The sequence below is a fragment of the Salvelinus sp. IW2-2015 genome, linkage group LG23 (genome assembly GCF_002910315.2).
Source record: "Salvelinus sp. IW2-2015 linkage group LG23, ASM291031v2, whole genome shotgun sequence".
NCBI classification, from domain to species: Eukaryota; Metazoa; Chordata; class Actinopteri; order Salmoniformes; family Salmonidae; genus Salvelinus; species Salvelinus sp. IW2-2015.
Window position 1 is genome coordinate 31453240 of NC_036863.1, and position 24572 is coordinate 31477811.

Genomic DNA, 24572 nt, shown 5'->3' on the forward strand with positions numbered 1-24572 from the left:
TTCTATAGGCTATGCAATTGTGTGAGAAAACAGTGAGTTTTGTGAGTTTTGATGACCTCTTTTAAAAAGAGGAGGATCCAATCAGCTTTCTATAGGCTAGGCCTACTATATTTATTTCTCAACTTTCCTAATATTAAGCACATTGCTTCGCTTTACAACAGGAGTAAAGCCTACCTGGCTGGCATGAAAATGAACCATGGGAAAAGTGTCCTCCATTCGCTATAAAAGTGCATAAAAAGTACCKATTTTTTTTTCCCTGCCCACGTTCTGAGACAGGTGCATAATAATGGTCCATTCTAAATCAAAACTAATTTCACACATATATTATTTAGTATATGTAAATACAATATTAAATCAAGAATAGTCTGATGGGTAACAATATTAGCCTATCACCTGTGAATGATATTTCACTTGAATGATGCCCAGCTTGTGTGCAATAGAGCAAGAAACAGTGCATGCTTAATTTCTGCAACTTTTTTCAAATCATAGTCCCACACCTCATGTAGCCTAGCCCATAGGRCTATATGTTTTGATAAGGTTTGTATCACAACTAAAGTGTCCAAATAACTTCTTAAAATTAAGCACATTAATCTGCTTTACAACCGGTGTAGAGCCTAACTGGCGTGTGAGTTTCAAGTATGGGGAAGATAATTTTCACCATAAAAATGCACTTTTATAATAAAGCATTACATGAATAATCGCATTTGTGGTCACTTTTGAGAATGGTGTTTTCCCGCTAATTGATTGCATTTTGGAACATTCATGCTTATAGCCTATGGCCGTGTGTATATTGCTGTGCTTACAATGTGAAGAAATAGCCTAATAGTTTATCAACATTTTAAGATAAACGTTCTGATCTGTTGCATCAGCCTCATTGCTTAAAAGAAAGTAAACATTTTTTTTGCAAAAATAAAGAATTCCACTTTTTCTCTGGATACGATCTTGTCTCATCGCTGCAACTCCTCAACGGGCTCGGGAGAGGCGAAGGTCGAGTCATGCGTCCTCCAAAACATGACCTGCCAAGCCGCACTTCTTAACACCCGCTCGCTTAATCCGGAAGCCAGCTGTACCAATGTGTTGGAGGAAACACCATTCCACTGATGACCGTTGTCAGCCTGCAGATGCCCGGCCCGCCACAAGGAGTCGCTAGAGCGCGATGAGCCAAGTAAACCCCCCCCCGACCAAACCCGGACAACGCTGGGCCAATTGTGTGCCGCCATATTGGACTCCCGGTCACGGCTGGTTGTGACACAGATTGGAATCAAACCTCAGGCTGTAGTGATGCCACAACACTGCAATGCAGTGGTTTAGACCGCTGCGCCACTCGGGAGGCCCAGCCTCATTACTTTTTAAAGGTTATTTGATGCGAGTGGTTGTATTAATTTAGGATCTATCACATCCCACAACTTATTTATCGCACAGAAGGACAAGGTGACCAATAGAATAGGTCAACTTTTGTACTATGGGGGATAGTAGATTGACATAGGCTAGTGCTTCTTCTGTTCGTTAAGCCTACTCATCTTGTTGGCTGACAAAAAGTAAATGTGGACAGTTCTTATAACATCTTAAATATGCGCCTCGGATTTCGATAAGAAGGACGTGCGCAGTTGAGTCCCCGATGTATCTGTCTTTACTTGTAGCCTTCTTCAGAGCTGAGATAGATGCCTCTGAGAAGAACCCAATCACATGACGGGCATTGGCTAATAAGAATTGCGATATCTGAGAGAGGCATGTGAGTGAGAGGTGCTTCGGAACACACAGCTGGGAGAAGGGAATTATAATTATTGTAATCAGCCCAAGGGCACAATGGCCACTGGCTGCAAAAGGCATGGATTCTAGGGGGATGCCGCCGGGAAATTCGATGCGTTTATCAAGTGGTGGTCAAATTGTGAATGAGAGACTGATGAAGTGTGTGCAGCCTGTGCAAGAAACAAAGCAGAACTCATGCCTTTCGTGCAACTTTTTTCAAATCATCATTAGTCGCATCATACAGCATCATGTTTGTATCACAACTAAAGTTGCATAAATAACTCTAAATTAAGCATATAGCAAGGCCTGTTTCTTTGTTAACCACTCAACACAGAATAGCCGCATGTGCGCACTCCCTCAGAAATTTTTGGGAGAAAACATCCTTTCTATTTCATTCAGCTATGTTAAATTMAATAGTTCATATTATAAAATAATATAAAATAATGCCACAGAATTCTAAGCAAAGCTTGTCTGCTAAAMGAACTAGTATAGCCCATATCCATATGGCATAGCCAGATCAGGGCCTAACATAAGGACAGCTCAGAGTATGCTATTCTGTTCTTCTGAAATATACTACATTTCCTTCATATCATGTTTCTTTAGACTTGTCTAAAATAAATAATGGACTTATTGTGATGGTGTAGGCTATATTAAATGGATTTATTAGACTTATTAAAATGTAGATGTTCCAAAGGTCTGCATCAGTGGCTTGTAGACTATGCGTGGAAGCCAGGAGATGCTAAATGTGTTTATGTTAATTAATGGTCAATTACCGTGAGACCGGCAGTTATTTGCTTGACCATCATGGGCTGACAAAATTTCATGACTGCCACAGCCCTAGTACCCTCAGAACTGCCTCAATTTGTTGGGGCATAGACTCTACAAGGTGTCAAAAGCGTTCCACAGGGATGCTGGCCCATGTTGACTCCAATGTGTCCCACAGTTGTGTCAAGTTGGCTGGATGTCCTTTGGGTGGTGGACCATTCTTGATACACATGGGAAACTGTTGAGCGTGAAAAACACAGCAGCAGTGCAATTCTTGACACACTCAAACTGGTGTGCCTGGCACCTTCTACCATACCCCGTTAAAATGTACTTAAATATGTTGTCTTGCGCATTCACCCTCTGAATGGCACACATTCACAATCCATGTCTCAATTGTCTCAAGGCTTAAAAATGATTCTTTAACCTGTCTCCTCCCCTTCATCTACACTGATTGAAGTGGATTTACCAAGTGACATTAATAAGGGATCATAGCTTTCACCTGAATTCACCTGTTCAGTCTATGTCATGGAAAGAGCAGGTGTCCTTAATGTGTTGTACACTCGGTGTATATACAGCATGAGCACATTTCTCATTTTAGGGCATACAACTGAACTACAGGGTTAAACTCAGCATGGATGATTTTTCTGCAATGCTCCCTTTCAGTCTAAGTACCTGATTTCTTGTGAATGTTGCAACCAGTACTACACATCTTAGCCAGCTCTCTTGAATCGCTGCATCACAAAGGGAAATACTACTGCTAATCAAGCCTCTGACTGTGCCACCAGGCAATTTAGACCTATTTCATTCACTTTCCCTTACAGTCACCCAGAGCTGTTTGTCGTATTAGGTCTCAAAGATGGACATGTGCTGGACAAATTTCCGTTCTTGTGTTCAATTTTCACTCCCTTCCATTTTCTCATTCTGTTAACGGTGAAAATTGCACAGAGAAGCACAAAGCTGACATGAGACATGTGAATTAAAGGAGCAGAAATGCTGGTAATTTAGCCACCAGACGCTGACAAGCCCATGGGGGAAAATGCGATGTGATGCTGTGATTGTCAGGGAAAGGCACCTCTATTCCAGTTGCAGTTAGAAAGTGCCTTCCTTCCCCTCAAGCGCTCCTCTCATAGATTTTTTATGTGCACAGGTAAGTTTGTGACAGTAATTTGAAAGCTCAGACGAAGGCTTCAAATGTGAAAGATTCTTCTCTGATTACGGACTAACGCATTGGTTGAATTTGTTTTACTGCAAAATGGAAGAGACTAGTTAAGTATCATTGCATGGAGGTTTTCTTTTGGAATGCAGAATTCCATATTACGTAATTACTCTCAAAACTGTAATTACTTCTCCAAATAGAACATTGATATGGCAGTTAATTTTACAGATCCACTGAAGCTATTTAATTTAGCAGAGGTATATTGAAAGAGAAAAAGCATTGAAAATATAATCTGGGTGTCATTTTCCTGCTCCTAACCTTCCCATTTGCAGCTAAAAAAATATGTATATGGTTACAGGATAGACTTTCTATGTCGGCTGAGGCCTAGTAATCAACCCTGGGATTAAATGTGTTGTGTCTAGTAGGGTACAGTAACAGTTGAAGGCAATTACACCAACTCCTGGAGTATTAGAGGTGCTTCCTGTTTCCCGATTCCCACCCTCCATTCTCTTGCTAAAAAAAAGAATGATGATTTGAGACTTGAACCTTTTCCCAAATTCCATTTGAGCTTTAAACGTCCTCTCTGCATTTGCCTTTGTGCAGTGCAAATGATTAATTACATGTTTTTGAGGAGTTCGTTCAGTGCATTCGGAAAGTATTCAGACCCTTTAACTTTTTCAACATTTTGTTATGTTACAGCCTTATTCTAAAATTGATTACATTTTTTAAAGTATCATCAATCTACACACAATACCCCATAATGACAAAGCGAAAAAGGTCTTTAGAAATTTTTGAAAAGAAAATATTTATTTACATAAGTATTCAGACCCTTTGCTATGAGACTCTAAATTGAGCTCAGGTGCATCCTGTTTCCATTGACCCTCCATGAGATGTTTCTACAACTTGATTGGACACCTGTGGTAAATTCAATTGATTTGACCTTATTTGGAAAGGCACACACCTGTCTATATAAGGTCCCACAGTTGACGGTGCATGTCAGAGGAGCCATGAGCTCGTAGGAATTGTCCATAGAGCTCAGAGACAGGATTGTGTTGGGGCACAGATCTGGGGAATGGTACCAAAAAATGTCTGCAGCYTTGAAGGTCCCCAAGAACACAGTGGCCTCCGTCATTCTTAAATGGAAGAAGTTTGGAACCACCAAGACTCTTCCTAGAGTTAGCCGGTCACTCTGACAGAACTCTAGAGTTCCTCTGTGGAGATGGGAGAACCTTTCAGAAGGACAACCATCTCTGCAGCACTCCACCAATCAGGCGTTTATGGTATGGCCAGGCAGAAGCCACTCCTCTGTGAAAGGCACATGACAGCCCGCTTGGAGTTTGCTAAAAGGCACCTAAAGGACTCTGACCAGGAGAAACAAGATTCTCTGGTCTGATGAAACCAAGATTTAATTATTTGGCCTGAATGCCAAGCGTCACGTCTGGAGAGACCTGAAAATAGCTGTGCAGCAACGCTCCCCATCCAACCTGACAGAGCTTGAAAGGATCTGCAGAGAAGAATGGGAGAAAGTCCCCAAATACAGGTGTGCCAAGCTTGTAGCAACATACCCAAGAAGACTCGAGGTTGTAATTGCTTCCAAAGGTTCTTCAAACAAGTACTGATAAAGCGTCTGAATACTTATGTAAATGTGATATTTCAGTTTTTATTTTTAATACCTTTTCACACATTTCTAAAAAACTGTTTTAGCTTTGTCATTATGGGGTATTATGTGTAGATTGATTAAGGAAAAAATAAATMTAATACATTTTAGAATACGCCTGTAAAGTAACAAAATGTGGGAAAAGTCAAGGGGTTTGAATACTTTCTGAATGCACCGTATACCCACTCTCTGACAAAACTTTGTGCAGGAAAGTAACAAGCAAGTGCAAAAGATTTTAACTATCTGCTAGCATATAATAGTTCCCCATTATCTTCATGAAAATGTGTAAAGATATAAAATGTACTATTAGACAATTCAGATCATTGTCACGTTCTGACCCTAGTTCTTTTGTATTGTCTTTGTTTTAGTTGGTCAGGGCGTGAGTTGGGGGGGTTCTATGTGTTGTGTTTCAATGTGGGGTTTTCGTTTGGCCTGATATGGTTCTCAATCAGAGGCAGGTGTTTGTCATTGTCTCCGATTGGGAGCCATATTTAGGTAGCCTGTTTTGTAGTGTGTTTTGGTGGGTGATTGTTCCTGTTATGTTGTTCATGTTCGTGTGTTCACTATTTCGGGACTGTAGCGTCTTCGTTTATTTTGTTTGTTTATTGTTTTGTTCTTTCTTAAAAGTATTCTAAATAAATATGAATACTCACCACGCTGCATCTTGGTCTGACATTTCCTACTCCTCAGATGAGGAGGACGAAGACTACCATTACAATCATAGTAATGTTAAGACATGAAACCCGAACAATAACTACTTGCTAGCATGCCTAAACATAAGCCATTCCAGTTGTTAGTTACTCAAGTTTGTTTATGATATATTTAGTTTTATCGGGATCAATTCCATCTAAATTATCTTATTTTATGCATAATGTAGTTATATTTTGTGTTATGTAACATTGTTATATTTAATTCACGTACACTTGTTGGCCAAGCACAAGTTGTACTCTGTGGAAACAGATGAATATACTGCAACCACCATAGAATAAATGATTCAAACCTCATTCAAACCAGGAAGAGCTCAATTTGACTATTTTTTGCTATACCTACAAATCAGAAATAATTCCAAATACCATGTGTACATATCTTAATTAATAGATATCCTCTGCTCGTCTGAGTCATTCCGTAAAGATTTCGGAAATCAGTATACTGTATATTTTTATCTTTCCTCTAAATTAGGACTAAGTTATTTGCAGAGAAAATTAACTAATGTCATGTCTTGTATGGATGCCTCTGTTTGTATTGGCATCAGTTTGAAGGGGGCGTGGATCTTAAGGGCAGCTCAACCTGACCTACTTACTATTGTATGTGTTATCCAAAGATCAGTGCCAAGATACCACAATTTTTAATATATTTGGGAATGTTTTAATTATTTATCTTTATCTAAATTACAGGAAGGTTTACTTATTACATCTGAAATAGAATGTCATGATTTACCATCGTATTAAGATTCAGCTACTGAGGCACTGTTCATTACTCAGATTGAGAAATAAATTAACAATAATACTGGGATCCAAGGGTGAACTGATTGTTCACTCTACATTTCCTTGAGCTAATTCTATTTAGGAAATAGTAATATTGAATGTCCACCACCAAATGTATTGCCACTTTAATTTGTAGTCCACTCTGCACGATGCATTGTTGTCACGTAGCACTATGAAAAGCACTTTGAAAGCATGCATAGTGCATGGGACCATAATTAATTTGTGGTCATGATAAGCTAGCTATAAAGATGAAGTCACTGGGCCACTCTGCACTGACAGGTATTAAAAGTATATATTTTCTATTTTGGTCAAAGTTCTGCAGTCCCGTCCATAATAAGGTAAATCTGTGCACCTGTTCTAGAAGAGATCATTGGTGACCCCATAATTCAGGTGATCCATTCTGCACCATCAGGATTTTACTTCCAGGTTACCTGGATGTTAATTGCATACACCTGTATGGTTTCCATTTAGATAATAATGACTGTATCGCTGTAAAGCCAGATGGAACTTTTCAACATAATGATCTTACCAAAAGGAAAGTTWAAAAAAGAAAATAATATATATACACTACCGGTAAAAAGTTTTTGAACACTTACTGATTCAAGGGTATTTCTTTCTTTTACTATTTTCTACATTGCAGAATAATAGTGAAGACATCAAAACGATGAAATAACACATATGGAATCATGTGGTAACCAAAAAAGTGTTAAACAAATCAACATACAGTAACATTTATATCTGAGATTCTTCAAATAGCCAACCTTTACCTTGATGACAGCTTTGCACCCTCTTGGCATTCTCTCAACCAGCTTCACCTGGAATGCTTTTCCAGCAGTCTTGAAGGAGTTCCCACATATGCCGAGCACTTGTTGGCTGCTTTTCCTTCACTCTGTGGTCCGACTCATCCCAAACCATCTCAATTTGATTGAGGTCGGGGGATTGTGGAGGCCAAGTCATCTGATGCAGCACTCCATCATTGTCCTTCTTGATAAAATAGCCCTTACACAGCCTGGAGGTGTGTTGGGTCATTGTCCTATTGAAAAAACAATGATAGTCCCACTAAGCCCAAACCAGATGGGATGGTGTATCGCTGCAGAATGCTGTGGTAGCCTTGCTGGTTAAGTGTGCCTTGAATTCTAAATGAATCACAGACAGTGTCACGAGAAAAGCACCCCCACACCATCACACCTCCTCCTCCATGCTTTTACGGTGGGAAATACACATGCGGAGATCATCCGTTTACCAACACTGCGTCTCAGAAAGACACGGAGGTTGGAACCATAAATCTACAATTTGGACTCCAGACCAAATGACAAATTCCCACTGGTCTAATGTCCATTGCTTGTGTTTCTTGGCCCAAACAAGTATTTTCTTCTTAATTGGTGTCCTTTAGTAATGGCAGATGTGTCTGTTACTTGAACTCTGTGAAGGATTTATTTGGGCTGCAATTTCTGAGGCTGYTAACTGTAATGAACTTATCCTTTGCAGCAGAGGTAACTCTGGGTCTTCCTTTCCTGTAGCGGTCCTCATGAGAGCCAGTTTCATCATAGCACTTGATGATTTTTGCGACTGCACTTGAAGAAACTTTCAAAGTTCTTGAAATTTTCCGGATTGACGGACCTTCTTAAAGTAATGATAGGCTGTATTTTCTCTTTGGTTATTTGAGCTGTTCTTGCCATAATATGGACTTGGTCTTTTACCAAATAGGGATATCTTCTGTATACCACCCCTACCTTGTCACAACACAACTGATTGGCTCAAATACATTAAGAAGGAAAGAAATTCCACAAATTTTTAGGAAGGCACACCTGTTAATTGAAATGCATTCCAGGTGACTACCTCATGAAGCTGTCATCAAGGAAAAGGGTAGCTATTTGAATTTGGAATTTCAAATATAAAATATATATATTGATTTGTTTAACACGTTTTTGGTTATTACATGATCCCATATGTGTTATTTCATAGTTTTGATGTCTTCACTATTATTCTGCAATGTAGAAAATAGTAAAGAAAGAAATACCCTTGAATGAGTAGGTGTTCTAAAACTTTTGACTGGTAGTGTATATGGTTTTTTGTCACATACAGGAGTTCCAGTGTGCAGGAAATGCTTCCACTCACCATTTAGAATTTTAAATGTTGATTTTCCTCTTTGCGCTATACCCCCGGTAAACGACTTTTCCAAAAACAGCATAACACATTACAAAGTAAACTATAGCAATCCTCACGCTAAAACATTGAAATAATTTTTTGCTGTGTTGAAGTACATCCATACTAATACTGTAACAATACAGTAAATGATTGCTACATTTGTAAGCTGCTAATATTGTCATCAAGGTGTATCCCTGTGACATGGTGTGTCCGCTGTCTCTGCCTGACCTTACCAAATGGCCTGCTCTGCCCACTGTTGCCATGGTCATTGATTCGCTAGCCAAGGTTCCAGCCTCCCTCTCACATTGCTCACKTAGTTACAGTTGAAGTTTGCATACACCTTAGCCAAATACATTTAAACTCATTGCCTTTTAAATTGTTTAACTTGGGTCAAAAGTTTCGGGTAGCCTTTCCCACAAGCTTCCCACAATAAGTGGTGTGAATTTTGGCCCATTCCTCCCGACAGAGCTGGTGTAACTGAGTCAGGTTTGTAGGCCTCCTTGCTCGCACACGTTTTTTCAGTTCTGCCCACAAATTTTCTATAGGATTGAGGTCAGGGCTTTGTGATGGCCACTCCAATACCTTGACTTTGTTGTCCTTAAGCCATTTTGCAACAACTTTGTAAGTATGCTTGGGGTCATTGTCCATTTGGAAGACCCATTGGCGACCAAGCTTTAACTTCCTGACTGATGTCTTGAGATGTTGCTTCAATATATCCACATAATTTTCCATTTTCCTCCCTCATGATGCCATCTATTTTGTGAAGTGCACCAGTCCCTCTTGCTGCAAAGCACCCCCACAACATGATGCTGCCACCTCCGTGCTTCACGGTTGGGATGGTATTCTTCGGCTTGCAAGCATCCCTCTTTTTCCTCCAAACATAACGATGGTCATTATGGCCAAACAGTTCTATTTTTGTTTCATCAGGCCAGAGGACATTTCTCCATGTGCAGTTGCAAACCATTTTGGAGCAGTGGCTTCTTCCTTGCTGAGTGGCTTTTCAGGTTATGTCAATATAGGACTTGTTTTACTGTGGATATAGATACTTTTATACCTGTTTCCTTCAGCATCTTCACAAGGTTCTTTGCTGTTGTTCTGGGATTGATTTGCACTTTTCGCACCAAAGTACGTTCAGCTCTAGGAGACAGAATGCTTCTCCTTGAGCGGTATGACGGCTGTGTGGTCCCATGGTGTTTATACTTGCGTACTATTGTTTGTACAGATGAACGTGGTACCTTCAGGCATTTGGAAATTGCTCCCAAGGATGAACCAGACTTGTGGAGGTCTACAATTTTGTTTCTGAGGTCTTGGCTGATTTCTTTAGATTTTCCCATGATGTCAAGTAAAGAGACACTGAGTTTGAAGGTAGGCCTTGAAATACATCCACAGGTACACGTCCAATTGACGTCAATTAGCCTATCAGAAGCTTCTAAAGCCATGACATAATTTTCTGTAATTTTCCAAGCTGTTTAAAGGCACAGTCAACTTAGTGTATGTAAACTTCTGACCCACTGGAAATGTGATACAGTGAATTATAAGTGAACTAATCTGTCTGTAAACAATTGTTGGAAAAATGACTTGTGTCATGCACAAAGTAGATGTCCTAACCGACTTGCCAAAACTATAGTTTGTTAACAAGACATTTGTGGAGTGGTTGAAAAACGAGTTTTAATGACTCCAACCTAAGTGTATCTAAACTTCCGACTTCAACTGTATCTTCCACAACTGGTATGTTTTTTTTATTGGTGGAACATTTGGCTCTAATTGCATCCATGTGTCATCTTTTAAGCATTTGGAACAATTATGGTAATATTCAAGATACATTTCTTCCTGTCCTGTGGCTGGGTTTCTATGCATGGCTTGGCTAAATTATGATTAAACATTGCTCAAGTATTGGCAGTACATGATATGTTTTGGGGATCAATATGCCATGATTTCTCCACCATGCTTCCAATAATGTATTTAACGCGAATAAGCTCTGAGAAGGTTTTAAACAGGTGTTCACATGTATATCATTACTGGATGGGTCTATTCTGGGCCTGGGCTCATAAAAGCGATATGCCAAGCTAGAACTGAAATTGTTCTCAGAGCCTTGACCCGGTGGTGATAATGATGGCCAAGCCCGTTGAGGCACACACTAAGCAATATTATAATTGTTGCTAATTTATTCTAATTCATGACACATGTGTCTAATACTGTTATTATTATTACTGTGCACGTTTTAAGCATAACGCCCTTCGTTAATGCCACAAATACAAAGCCTGAGAAGATGAAGCCTCAAGTTCTCATGATTGTATCCAGGTTAGAGCTACTATGCATGCGCCACATGTTGAGGGACATCAATAGTCCTTCCTTCAGGGGCTTCTTAAGCCTGGGATCTGTGGAGAAGCAGAGTGAAGATCCCATTTATAAGCAAATCCCTTATCCTGAACTAAACTTCTGACCTGAGAAGTAACTATGCACAGGAAAACTATTCTCACCTTAGACTTCAACAAAACTTTGTAAAAGCAGCGAGAATGTATCCTACCATTCAGTTAGAGTATTTGAAATGCCTATAGGTTATTGATCAGATAGTTAGGAAGCAACTATTTGCATTTCTCTGTCACTCACACTCCTACACAGGTGCCAAGCATATAGAGGCAGCTGAAATAACAGTGTGAACCTAGAGCTCAGCAACTTCAGAGTGTTGGTGTTATCTGGCAGAAATAATTAGATTGAGTGAATGGTGGGTTATATACTTGTCTAGTCTGTGACTATAGTTATACAATTGTTGGTTAGGGCACAGATTGTTTGTGATAATTATTTCACTCGGATTGACTGAGTTAGGGCAGGAGATGTATCACGTCAGTAGGCTACAATTCAAAGGCATGGATAAGACTTGTTCAATTTCTCAGTGGAGGGTGTCAACAGTCAAACATCTGCCAGAAGCTGAAAGGAAAGCCTCCCATCTCCATCCTCCCTGGGATATAAAGTTGTAGTTGTATTGTTAGTTAAGAAATAATATTTAGAGACGTTGCCTAACCCATCTGTATCTTTAGCAGTTCACTTCGGATTGTATCCAAATGACTCACAGTTTAGGTGCTTGTTGTTGATTGTGGGTACACTACTGTACCGTATGCTTACACAAATTATTGCGCCAATTAAAGCAGAGTTCTGTACATCAGAGAGAGGTCTTCTTTTTATTCAACATGATTTAGGGCAAGAACATAACATGATTAGATTTTGATGAGTAAGAGATACACTGGCCTTTCATTTATCCCATGCTTCTCTACCAGATGAGGCCCATCTGGTCAAATGTATTTTTAATGGGATTTTATTTTGGCAGTACCTATTAGAAGACCACGCTGTTCTAGCCTGTTAGTCTCTTACTCTATTCCTGTTGTATTGCACAAAATGATTGCAAAACTGGAATTGTTGTTTACATGGAAACATTCTCCACTTCCATAGTAACCTGAAATGAGATTAGATAATGGCAGACGTTTAAGATCAGAATGTGGAACGTAAACAACTAATAATCCAGACTTTAATTTTCACATTTCAGAAAAGAATGCTGTTTTGCCACAGAACCTTCCTGATACTAGCTTTGTTGGATCAAGGCCCTGAATTGAAATGGACCATAACCCCATCGCAGCTGCAGTACCATAGTACCATACGATAACGTCACTCACATTTAAGGAATTCTAAGCTCTCTTATATCATAATTAAACTAAAAAGTAGGCTTTTCACTATAGCTTACAGTGTAACATATCTTATTACAGTCTCCCCTGTCAAGAGTATGCTCTCCCTTGGTACGTCGTACTTAATTATGTTTAAACTTGAATTATTCTCATGTTTTCCCTTCCTCTACCACAGGTGATTCTTGAACCTGAATGTCTTTAAAGTTCAAATCCGCCTCCAGCGTCTTTGGTATTGTTTTGTTTTGTTGATGAAACGGAGAGGAGCCTCCAGCAGTGTGGTAAAATACGTTCTATACGGAAGAGTATTAGGGCTAAGCAGAAAATAAATAAATGCTGATGCACTTAGATTATTCTTTTTTTGTATGGATACTATAATACTTGAAAATATCAACATTTCAAGAATCAAGTCGAAATTGTGAGAATAAAATTGCAGTAATATTTCAAGATTAAAGTAGGAGATTTGGTTTATTGCATGCTTCCCTGGCTCCCTGTTGCTGTGTGCCACCATTGAGTTAGATGACCTGGTGAAACTATATTTTAGAATTGGCTTTAGTAACAAGGAAATCCTTGCTCTTTTAACACAAAATTACCATATTCTTATAAGTATTAGGATCTTGAAGATGTTGTGCTGCACATTGGGTCTGTTCAGAAGCAGGAACCACACGGATTTGGATGAGGTATTGGCCAAAGTGAAATCAACAGAATTGAACAGATACATATTAGGAATTGCATCATTCCTCCTCCTCAGACCTGACCCCTCACCTAGTCAAGTTTTAACCCTGCAATAGTCAAGTGTCACCCCTGCTCCTCTTCAACCCTCACCCCTCCCCTAGTCAAATATCAAWCCTTCACTAGTCAAGTGTCACCCCTCGACCTCAACTCTCACCCCTCCCTTCAGGGCCAGCTCTAGCCTTTTCGGCCCCCTAGGTGAGATTTGGTTGGAACCCAAAACGAATTGTTTTAAAGTTAATTTCCTGCAATTCTACACATTTTGTCATGGGGCGGAGAGAACATTTAGCAGTTTTAAAGCACATTTCCTGCAATTCTACACATTTTGCCATGGGGTGGAGAGAAATTGTTGAAGTTTTAAAGCTAGCGGCCGCTTATGTCGCTTATGCCTGGAGCTGGCCCTACCTCCCCTAGTCAAGTATCAATCCTGCACCCTCTTCCTCAACCCTCACCCCTGCATTTGTCAGGTATCACCCCTCTGCGTCATCTCTCTCATCTGTGCATCAGTCCGTTCTCACCCTTGCATTACACCACATTCTTTCTTTCTTTTTAAGTTATACTGAACAAAAATATAAATGCAACATGTAATGTGTTGGTCCCATGTTTCATGAGCTGAAAAAAAAGATCCAGAGATGTTTCATACGGACAAAAAGCTTATTTCTCTAAAATGTTGTGCATAACATGATCATTACACAGGTGCACCGTGTGCAGGGGACAATAAAAGGCCACTCTAAAATGTGCAGTTTTGTCATACAACGCAATGCCACAGATGTCTCAAGTTTTGAAAGAGCGTGCAATTGGCATGCTGACTGCAGGAATGTCCACCAGAGCTGTTGCCAGAGAATTGAATGTTAATTTCTCTACCATAACCCTCCTACAACGTCGTTTTAGAGAATTTGGCAGTACGTCCAACCGGCCTCACAACCTTAGACCACTTGTAACCACGCCAGCCCAGGACCTCCACGTCCGGCTTCTTCAACTACGGGATCGTCTGAGACCAGCCACCCAGACAGCTGATGAAACTAAGGAGTACTTCTGTCTGTAATAAAGCCCCTTTGTGGGAAAAAAAATAATTCTGATTGGCTGGGGCTGGCTCCCCAGTGGGTGGGCCTATGCACTCCCAGGCCCACCCATGACTGCACCCCTGCCCAGTCATGTGAAATCTATAGATAAGGGCCTACTGAATTTATTTTCAATTAACTGACTCCCTTATAAGGGAAAGGGAAAGGGGTTATCTAGTCAGTTGTACAACTGAATGCATTCAACTGAAGTGTGTCTTCCGCATTTAACCCAACCCCTCTGAATCATAGAGGTGCCTTAATTGACATTTATATGAACTGTAACTCAGTAAAATTGTTGACATTGTTACATGTTGTGTTTATATTTTTGTTCAGTGTACAATGAGCATGTCTATTTGCCAAAATACATGTCAAGTCAAGCAATTACAAATCAAATCAAATGTTATTGGTCACATAAACATATTTAGCAGATTTTATTGCGGGTGTAGCGACAATATCTTAGGAAAATTATATATTTACATATAAAACTAGAGGACCTCACTTGCTAGCTAGCTATGTTATTTTATTTACAGGCTAGCTAGCACGTAAATTAGATGGGGTAGGTCTAGTTACAAAGCAGGATCAATGAGTTATAGCCAATTAATTTGCTTACATTTAGGAAATATGTTTGAAATGGTCATGGATACCTTTAAATTATTAAACCAACCAATGTTATTTAGTGATATTAAGCTATGGTGGTGTACCACAATTCTAAGATTGTAATAGGTTGGCCCAGATCCAGAAAGTGGAGTTGTTGTGTTTACATGCAGCCACTCAAGAACATTTACTGGCTTCTTGGTAAGCAACTCCAGTGTAGATTTGGCCTTGTGTTGTAGGTTATTGGCCTGCTGAAAGGTGAATTCCTCTCCCAGTGTCTATTATAAAGCAGACTGAAGCAGGTTTTTCTCTAGGATTTTGCGTGTGCTTAGCTCCATCTGGTTTCTTTTTATCCTGAAAAAACTCCCCAGTATTTGTCGATGTCAAGCATACCCATACCATGATGCAGCCACCACCATGCTTGAAAATAAGGAGGCGTTACTCAGTGATGTGTTGGATTTGCCCCAAACAATAGGCCAAACATTTTATTCCTTTGCCATGTTTTTTTGCAGTATTACTTTAGTGCCTTGTTGCATACAAGATGCATGGTTTTTATTTTGTATATTTGTATTTTTCTTTTCACTGTCATTTAAGTAATTTTTGTGTAGTCAATACAATGTTGTTGATCCATCCTCAGTTTTCTCCCATCACTGCATTTGAACTCTGTAACTATTTTACAGGTAAGATCCCTGAGCAGTTTCATTCCTGTCCTGCAGCTCAGTTCAGAAGGACAACTGTATCTTTGACGCATCTGGGTGGTTTACAACATAATCCAAAGCATACTTTTTAGAGATATTTAATGTCTGATCACTGCCCTTCTTTATGAGGCTTTCGAAAAGCTCGCTGGTCTTTGTAGTTTAACTTGTGCTTGAAATGCAATACTGACTGAGGGACCTTAAAGATGTTGTACATGACACAGACAGCTCAATAGGTATGCTTAGATATGCAGAAAAATTGTTGGTTTAAATGTCATCTGTCACTTTATGATAATATCATGATATTTGTGTATTAATTATGATGGCATTATACAGTATGTGCCTGTATTGATAGTGTGTGTTATGATCCCATGTACTGTGCTGTAATTTGAATGTCATATCCTAGGCATGTTAGCTTGTTGATTTACAACAGTCAGAATGACACCCTCTGGAATGTGTAGAATAGAATTAAGCATAATGATTATGGCTCTAGCAGTGTATATATTTTTATTTATTTCATCTTTACAATAATTGTAATACTTTTCTGATTTAATCTCTTCAGTTTGTGTTGGAAAGAGAAGGGTTAATACTGAATAGAAAAAAGTATCCAATCAGAATTGTCTTAGGTGGTGTCTGGGTAGAAAAATCTAGCTAGCTCAGCCAGCCATTGGCAAGGCCTTCAGCGCCATGGAGTGCACAGGTATTACGGTTGCTGTCCTTTCAGCACCATGAGCCTGTCACCTTGGATGTGACAATGTTGTTGAAGCTATTGGTGATAGTGTGATAGTGGTGTTGGTTACCATACATTGTGTAAGCAGTGCATGCTGTGTGTCATGTTGTGTCAATGCCGGTTCTGTCTCTGTGTGTGCAGGAGCCCAAAGCACGGCCAGAACTATTTGATTCATTCATAATGTCATCAAAAATCATTGCTCCTCCTTCACTACAACTAGAACGGTCTGACTACAAAATATATAATGTCGGTCGCATTAAGAGATGCTATGTTTTCTGTTATTTTTTGATTTTGATACAACGTATTGGAAGATTTTTGGTCCCTCTGATGGCCTAGGTCCTATAGTCACGGTTTGCCACTGGGGGAAAAGCTGTTTCAGGGGTTTACAAAATGCTAAATGCTCCAACCTATGTACAGGAGACACAGCCGCACTCCCGGACCATCCCCTCAATCCTCACATACTTTGTGCCCACTCTAAAAGGATGGGTGCATGACGCCTCTCTACCTCAAATTGATTCATATATACACTAGATGACTACCAGGGGGCAATATTTTGAAACCACCGTCACTCCATTTTGGCACCATTGTAGAAAATATTTTGGAAGCTATAGAAATGCATTTATTAATGTCTACATTTGTTTTACCACATTTATTATATTACAGACACTTTAATGCATACTTTGAAATTATATTATGTGAGGTAAACATAAAAATAAAAATTGAAAACATATATAATTTTTTCCCCCATAAAGTAAAGTTTTTTGAAAGTACTAGTGTTACTGTTCCTACTACAACAACAAAAATACTTAAATACATGTAATTTTGTCCTTTAAAATGTTAATTGAAATATTGTAGAATTCCTTTCAGTTGTAAAGAGGGCTCCTTCTTTTGGGGAGTGCCAATATGGCCGACCGATGGCTTCAAAGCCTCTCATTGGCCAATGCATAGCATCAGCAATCCAGGGTTTATATATAAACTCAGCAAAAAAAGAAATGTCCCTTTTTCAGGACCCTGTCTTTCAAAGATAATTCGTAAAAATCCAAATAACTTCACAGATCTTCACTGTAAAGGGTTTAAACACTGTTTCCCATGCTTGTTCAATGAACCATAAACAKTTAATGAACATGCACCTGTGGAACGGTCGTTAAGATACTAACAGCTTACAGACGGTAGGCAATTAAGATCACAGTTATGAAAACTTAGGACACTAAAGAGGCCTTTCTACTGACTCTGAAAAACACCAAAAGAAAGATGCCCAGGTTCCCTGCTCATCTGAGTGAACGTGCCTTAGACATGCTGCAAGGAGACATGAAGACTGCAGATGTGGCCAGGGCAATAAATTGCAATGTCCGTACTGTGAGACGCCTAAGACAGCGCTACAGGGAGACAGGACAGACAGCTGATCATCCTCGCAGTGGCTGACCACGTAACAACACCTGCACAGGATCGGTACATCCGAACATCACACCTGCGGGACAGGTACAGGATGGCAACAACAACTGCCCGAGTTACACCAGGAACGCACAATCCTTCCATCAGTGCTCAGACTGTCTGCAATAGGCTGAGAGAGGCTGGACTGAGGGCTTGTAGGCTTGTTGTAAGGCAGGTCCTCATCAGACATCACCGGCATCAACGTCGCCTATAGGCACAAACCCACCGTCGATGGACCAGACAGGACTGCAAAAAGTGCTCTTCACTGCTGAGTTGCGGTTTTGTCTCACCAGGGTGATGGTCGGAGTCGCGTTTATCGTCGAAGGAATGAGCGTTACACCGAGGCCTGTACTCTGGAGCGGGATCGATTTGGTGTTGGAAGGTCCGTTATGGCCAGCGAAGAGCCTGGATCTCAATCCCATTGATCACGTCTGGGACCTGTTGGATTGGAGGGTGAGGGCTAGGGCCATTCCCCCCAGAAATGTCCGGGAACTTGCAGGTGCCTTGGTGGAAGAGTGGGGTAACATCTCAAAGCAAGAACTGGCAATTTGGGGCAGTCCATGAGGAGGAGATGTACTGCAGTACTTAATGCAGCTGGTGGCCACACCAGATACTGACTGTTACTTTTGATATTGATCCCCCCTTTGTTCAGGGACACATTATTCCATTTCTGTTAGTCACATGTCTGTGGAACTTGTTCAGTTTATGTCTCAGTTGTTGAATCTTGTTATGTTCATACAAATATTTACATATGTTAAGTTTGCTGAAAATAAACGCAGTTGACAGTGAGAGGACATTTCTTTTTTTGCTGAGTTTAGATCATTTGTACCTCCTCATGTTGTTGTTTTTGGCGCTGAGCATGTACAGTGTCCATGGGAAAGAAACTGTGTTCGTTTTTTGCAGTAATTTCTTTTTTGTTGTAATATCTCAAACAGATGTGGCAGTTTCACCAATTAAGGATTCTTCATTGGTGAAACTGCTTTAAAAAGAAACTGTATAAAAATAAAAATAAGAAAAAGTGCTTTTTGGTATTTTGCGAATGCCTTGGTGTGCACTTATTATGGCCAGATGTACTACTTGGGTCAGATTGTAAAGATAAGATACTTGGTAATATTAGTAAAGATAAAACTTAAAACTCAGTATCATGGTTAATCTTCAAAAATAGTAGTTGCAAACTTTGCCCTTGTCCTTAGCCTCCACATCGTATCCACCCACGGCACTAGCTACATCTATAACAACTTGATGCATATTTTTCCAACATAGTTTCAAGAAACCTGCTTCTGTTGATCAATTTCAAAATGTTGCTACTGTAGCTTCATGTTAAGCTGATTTGATGAAAGATGGCTGACATCTAGTTCATCATGCCAGCTCACCTTACTGCTCCAGCATTACAGAATAGAGCCCATTTCTTGAGGCTGTGTTGAGGAAGCTCTAGCTGTTTACCGTTGGAGAAAGAGCACACTAACAGTGTTGTGCTCAAGCTGAAGTAACGTGACCTTGTTTTTCACCAACTTTTACTGAACTGATTTAATCTGAGAAAGCAGGAAACCTATGAACTCAACATGCAATATTATGAGTCTTAATTTGTCCCCCATATAAAGCGCAAGGAAATGTTTTGCATTGTGAAACTGTTTTGTGTTGAAGCAGACTGGTTATATTGCATCTTGATAAGGAGATAACGTTTTAGTCAGGCTCCTACTCAAATTACTTTTTTAAATGTCCGCCATTTTTGCTCTGGAAACAGGCTGTTGAAAACATGCTGAACTTTTGGTCTTTTTGACCCTTCCAAAGTGGAAGTTTGTGTTTTGGCATGTTAGCAGGTGTCTCTCTGTCTCATGTTTTTACTGACAACACAGTGACTAATCTTGGCACCTTGGAACAGTATTGCCATTATTTTGGTGAGTTAGAAATGTAATTTTTATTAAAATTACATAATTTAAATTGTGAGTGTATTTGGTAGTATGTGTGGATAGGGGGAGCATGCTTTTATATACGTGTTCTTGTGTGTTTCTGAGCCGCATGTATTCAGCTGTATATGAGAATATACAGTTGAAGTCAGAAGTTTACATACACTTAGGTTGGAGTCATTAAAAGCCGTTTTTCAACCACTCCACAAATTTCTTGTTAACAAACTATAGTTTTGGCAAGTCGGTTATGACATCTACTTTGTGCATGACACAAGTTATTTTTCCAACAATTGTTTACAGAGATTATTTCACTTATAATTCACTATATCACAATTCCAGTGGGTCAGAAGTTTACATACACTAAGTTGACTGTGCCTTTAAACAGCTTGGAAAATTCCAGAAAATTATGTCATGGCTTTAGAAGCTTCTGATAGGCTAATTGACATAATTTGAGTCAATTGGAGGTGTATCTGTTGATGTATTTCAAGGCCTACCTTCAAACTCAGTGCCTCTTTGCTTGACATCATGGGAAAGTCAAAAGAAATCAGCCAAGACCTCAGAAAAAAATTGTAGACCTCCACAAGTCTGGTTCATCCTTGGGAGCAATTTCCAAACACCTGAAGGTACCACGTTCATCTGTACAAACAATAGTACACAAGTATAAACACCATGGGACCACGTCATACCGCTCAGGAAGGAGACGCATTCTGTCTCCTAGAGCTGAACGTACTTTGGTGCGAAAAGTGCAAATCAATCCCAGAACAACAGCAAAGGGCCTTGTGAAGATGCTGGCGGAAACAGGTACAAAAGTATCTATATCGACAGTAAAACGAGTCCTATTTCGACATAACTTGAAAGGCCGCTCAGTAATGAAGAAGGCACTGCTCCAAAACCGCCATTAAAAAGCCAGACTACGGTTTGCAACTGCACATGGGGACAAAGATGGTACTTTTTGGAGAAATGTTCTCTGGTCTGATGAAACAAAAACAGAACTGTTTGGCCATAATGACCATCGTTATGTTTGGAGGAAAAAGGGGGAGGCTTGCAAGCCGAAGAACACCATCCCAACCGTGAAGCACGGGGGTGGCAACATCATGTTGTGGGGGTGCTTTGCTGCAGGAGGGACTGGTGCACTTCACAAAATATATGGCATCATGAGGAAGGAAAATGATGTGGATATATTGAAGCAACATCTCAAGACATCAGTCAGGAAATTAAAGTTTGGTCGCAAATGGGTCTTCCAAATGGACAATGACCCCAAGCATACTTCCAAAGTTGTGGCAAAATTGCTTAAGGACACAAAACAAAGTCAAGGTATTGGAGTGGCCATCACAAAGCCTTGACCTCAATCTCATAGAAAATATGTGGGCAGAACTGAAAAAGAGTGTGCGAGCAAGGAGGCCTACAAACCTGACTCAGTTACACCAGCTCTGTCAGGAGGAATGGGACAATATCCACACAACTTATTGTGGGACGCTTGTGGAAGGCTACCCGAAACGTTTGACCCAAGTTAAACAATTTAAAGGCAATGCTACCAAATATTAATTGAGTGTATGTCAACTTCTGACCCACTGGGAATGTGATGAAATAAATAAAAGCTAAAATAAATAATTCTCTCAACTATTCTTCTGACATTTCACTTCTTAAAATAAAGTGGTGATCCTAAATGACCTAAGACAGAGAATTGTTACTCTGATTAAATGTCAGGAATTGTGAAAAACTGAGTTTAAATGTATTTGGCTAAGGTGTATGTAAACTTCCGACTTCAACTGTATATTGCTAATTTCCCTCACAATCTGAACTGTCATTTATGTACAGTTGTATCATGCATTTGGCAATTGTTAACAGCTACACCAGATATTACACTATTCTTCTACCATTACTCATCCATGTTCCATTTCTTGACCATATGTAGCACGTAAACTGAAGAAGATTGGACAGCTGAAGAGCCCGGAGGAGGATCTGCCCACCCAAGGCCCCACTGATGCCATCCAGTGTGTCTCTCCCCAGTCCGGCCTGACCTTCCATTCCCAGCTGGTGTTCCTCAACATCTTGGAGTCCATCGAGCCAGAGGTGGTTAATGCGGGACATGACCATTGCCAACCGGACTCAGCTGCTCTGCTGCTCACCAGCCTCAACGAACTTGGGGAGCGCCAACTGGTCAAAGTGGTCAAGTGGGCCAAAGGCATGCCAGGTACAGTACTGGAATAGAAGAATCATACAAAACATATTTCCATGTGGTCCTTGAAGATGTCCATGTGATCCTTAGAAGATATCATAATTTGATTTATAACAACTTTGCAATGGCATTGCAGCACTTTGCAGGTAGTGAAGGCATTAAGAATTCATCAGAGACATGTTTTGATAATAATCCATTTCCATGTGGTTTTTCATTTTCTTCTCAGGTTTTCGGAATCTGCATGTGGATGACCAGATGACAGTAATCCAGCATTCATGGATGGGGGTGATGGTGTTCGGCTTGGGATGGAGGTCCTACAAAAATGTCAATGCCAGAATGCTCTACTTCGCCCCAGACCTTGTTTTCAATGAGTATGTGCAGCTATGTGATACTGAATTCAATTATTTCTGTGAAATTATCTTATTACCCCCAGGGCCACAACTCAGTGTTGTCCCATTATGTTGGTGGAGATTTCCTACAGTGGCTTCTGTCTGTCATAAGTACGGCAGATGCCAATTTTGTTCCCTCTATGTCTGTCTTGCTCCTTGTCCCTGTCGCTCTCATTTTCTCTCGCTCTTTCTCTCTCTCTACTTGCCTCTCGCTCTCTCTGTCTCGCTCTCACCGATATGTCTAGAATTCCATGTGCACACGGGCTTACAAGCCTGGCTTTCAGTAACATTTATATTTAATTTCCTTATTTGGTGTTCTTTAGTCACATGATAAGCCCTGAGGAAGATTCGATTTTTTCAGCATTACATCACCTATGGTGCAGGTTTTAAGAGAAGTAGTGATATTTAGTTCAAATCTGAATATTACGGGGTACGCAAGTATCGTAAGTGACTAAGGTAGTTCAATGGTATTTAAAGTGTCATTACTAGGGTTGCATAATTCTGGGAACTTTCAATAAATTCTCTAGTTTTCCCAACATCAAGGTTGTAGGGTTCCCAGAATTAGGAGGGGATAAGCAGGAAATCTGGAACCCAACAACCAGGATTTCTGGAAAACCAGGGCATTTATTGAAAGTTCCCGGGATTTTGCCACAATAGCCATTACTGAGGAATATGTACAGATACAACAGTGCAGAAAATTGTGGAGATATTATTACCCTGCCATGAGGTAAATTAAATATTTTATTATTGGTAATATACTGTAAATGTTACAACTAAAGCACCCTTATTATCATTAGCTAGGTTTCCATCCTATTGGTGACAGATTTTCATTCAAATATTCTAAAATCCGCATAAAAACAATATGCGCATTTTCCCACCAGAGATGTGTTTCCATCAGATTGACTTGTTGCAGATAAAAGTCTGTGCGTGATGACATAGTGCACATAGAAATACATTTTGCGGTTAAATCCCATGTACCAAATAAAAAATACCAACACATTTTCAACTCAATTCATGGTTTTCTCACAAAAATGTTTGTATTATATAGCGTGTGCCCATTATGTTATTGGCACGTGCACTCTAATCAATATCTTACATGAGATTATTATGGACAAGATAGTGAGATTATTTTTATTTGTCAAACGGCAGCCAAGCGTTGATGGTCATGACTCCCAAGTTTACTTCGATATGATGTTATTATATCAATATTTGCGCATAAAAGCGTTTCCACCGACATTTATCGTATAATTAATTTTACCGACACAAAAAGATCCCACCTTGTCTAGCGTATTGAGTTTTGTTGACATTTGGAAAGTTAACCGAAAAATTCTCTGTTTCCATCAGGCCTGTCATGACATTTTTTATCCAATATGTACTTTACTCACATAAAAAGGTTGGATAGAAACCTGGTTAGTGATCCATGTAGCTAAGTAAGTATATTAACATCTATTACTGTGAACTATGTCTGTAAATTATTTATACATTAGATGTACAATGTCATCATAGAAAATCATGTAATCAGGTCACATTTTCAGTTTGTTTGAAAATAACCCTGGGCAGCATTCAGTACCAATCACTGTGATTCTGTATTATCAGACCACACTCAACCCAGCAGGCAAAACTAGTTGAAATGACATCATTACAAACAGATTTCATCCAGCTTTGCCCGCTGGGCAGTAGGTCAAAGGTCACATATGAGCATATAACTATGGTCATAAAGAGGGAGGATTACAATTGTAATCATTGCAACAGTTTCACATAAGGTTCTCACTCTCCTACCCTCTCACCTATTTGCCCCCTCTATCTATATCTCTCACAATAACACGCTCACAGATTATCCCTCTCTTAATATATTCCCGATAAACTCCCCAACCCCGCTCTGATTTTTCATTGGCTCATTCTCTTTATACTGTATCTCACCCTGACCCTCACTGCCCCACTCCCTCCTCTCTTCCAATAATGGCACCGGATGGGATGGCTGCCATTTTACGGGCTCCTAACTAACTGTGCTATTTTTATTTTWATTTTTCGCATTGTTTATAACTCATTTTGTACATAATGTTGCTGCTACCGTCTCTTATGACCGAAAAGAGCTTCTGGACATCAGCTCAGTGATTACTCACCTCGAACTGGACAAAGATTTTTTCTTTAATGAGTCCGAACGCAAAGGATATACTGCTTTGTCGTGCCTTGTAAGAATTTGCAGACGAGTAGTTAAACC

At 39.9% G+C, this 24572-nt stretch overlaps 1 protein-coding gene across 1 annotated transcript in view; it reads left to right on the forward strand.

Moving 5' to 3' along the window:
- The window catches only part of LOC111950383 (androgen receptor), a 57878-nt gene that overhangs the window by 24414 nt on the left and 8892 nt on the right, over nt 1-24572 (forward strand). The window contains exons 5-6 of the mRNA XM_023967925.2: nt 21699-21977; nt 22189-22333. Of these exons, the coding sequence (XP_023823693.1) occupies nt 21699-21977; nt 22189-22333 (424 nt within the window). The remainder of the gene's footprint in view (nt 1-21698; nt 21978-22188; nt 22334-24572) is intronic.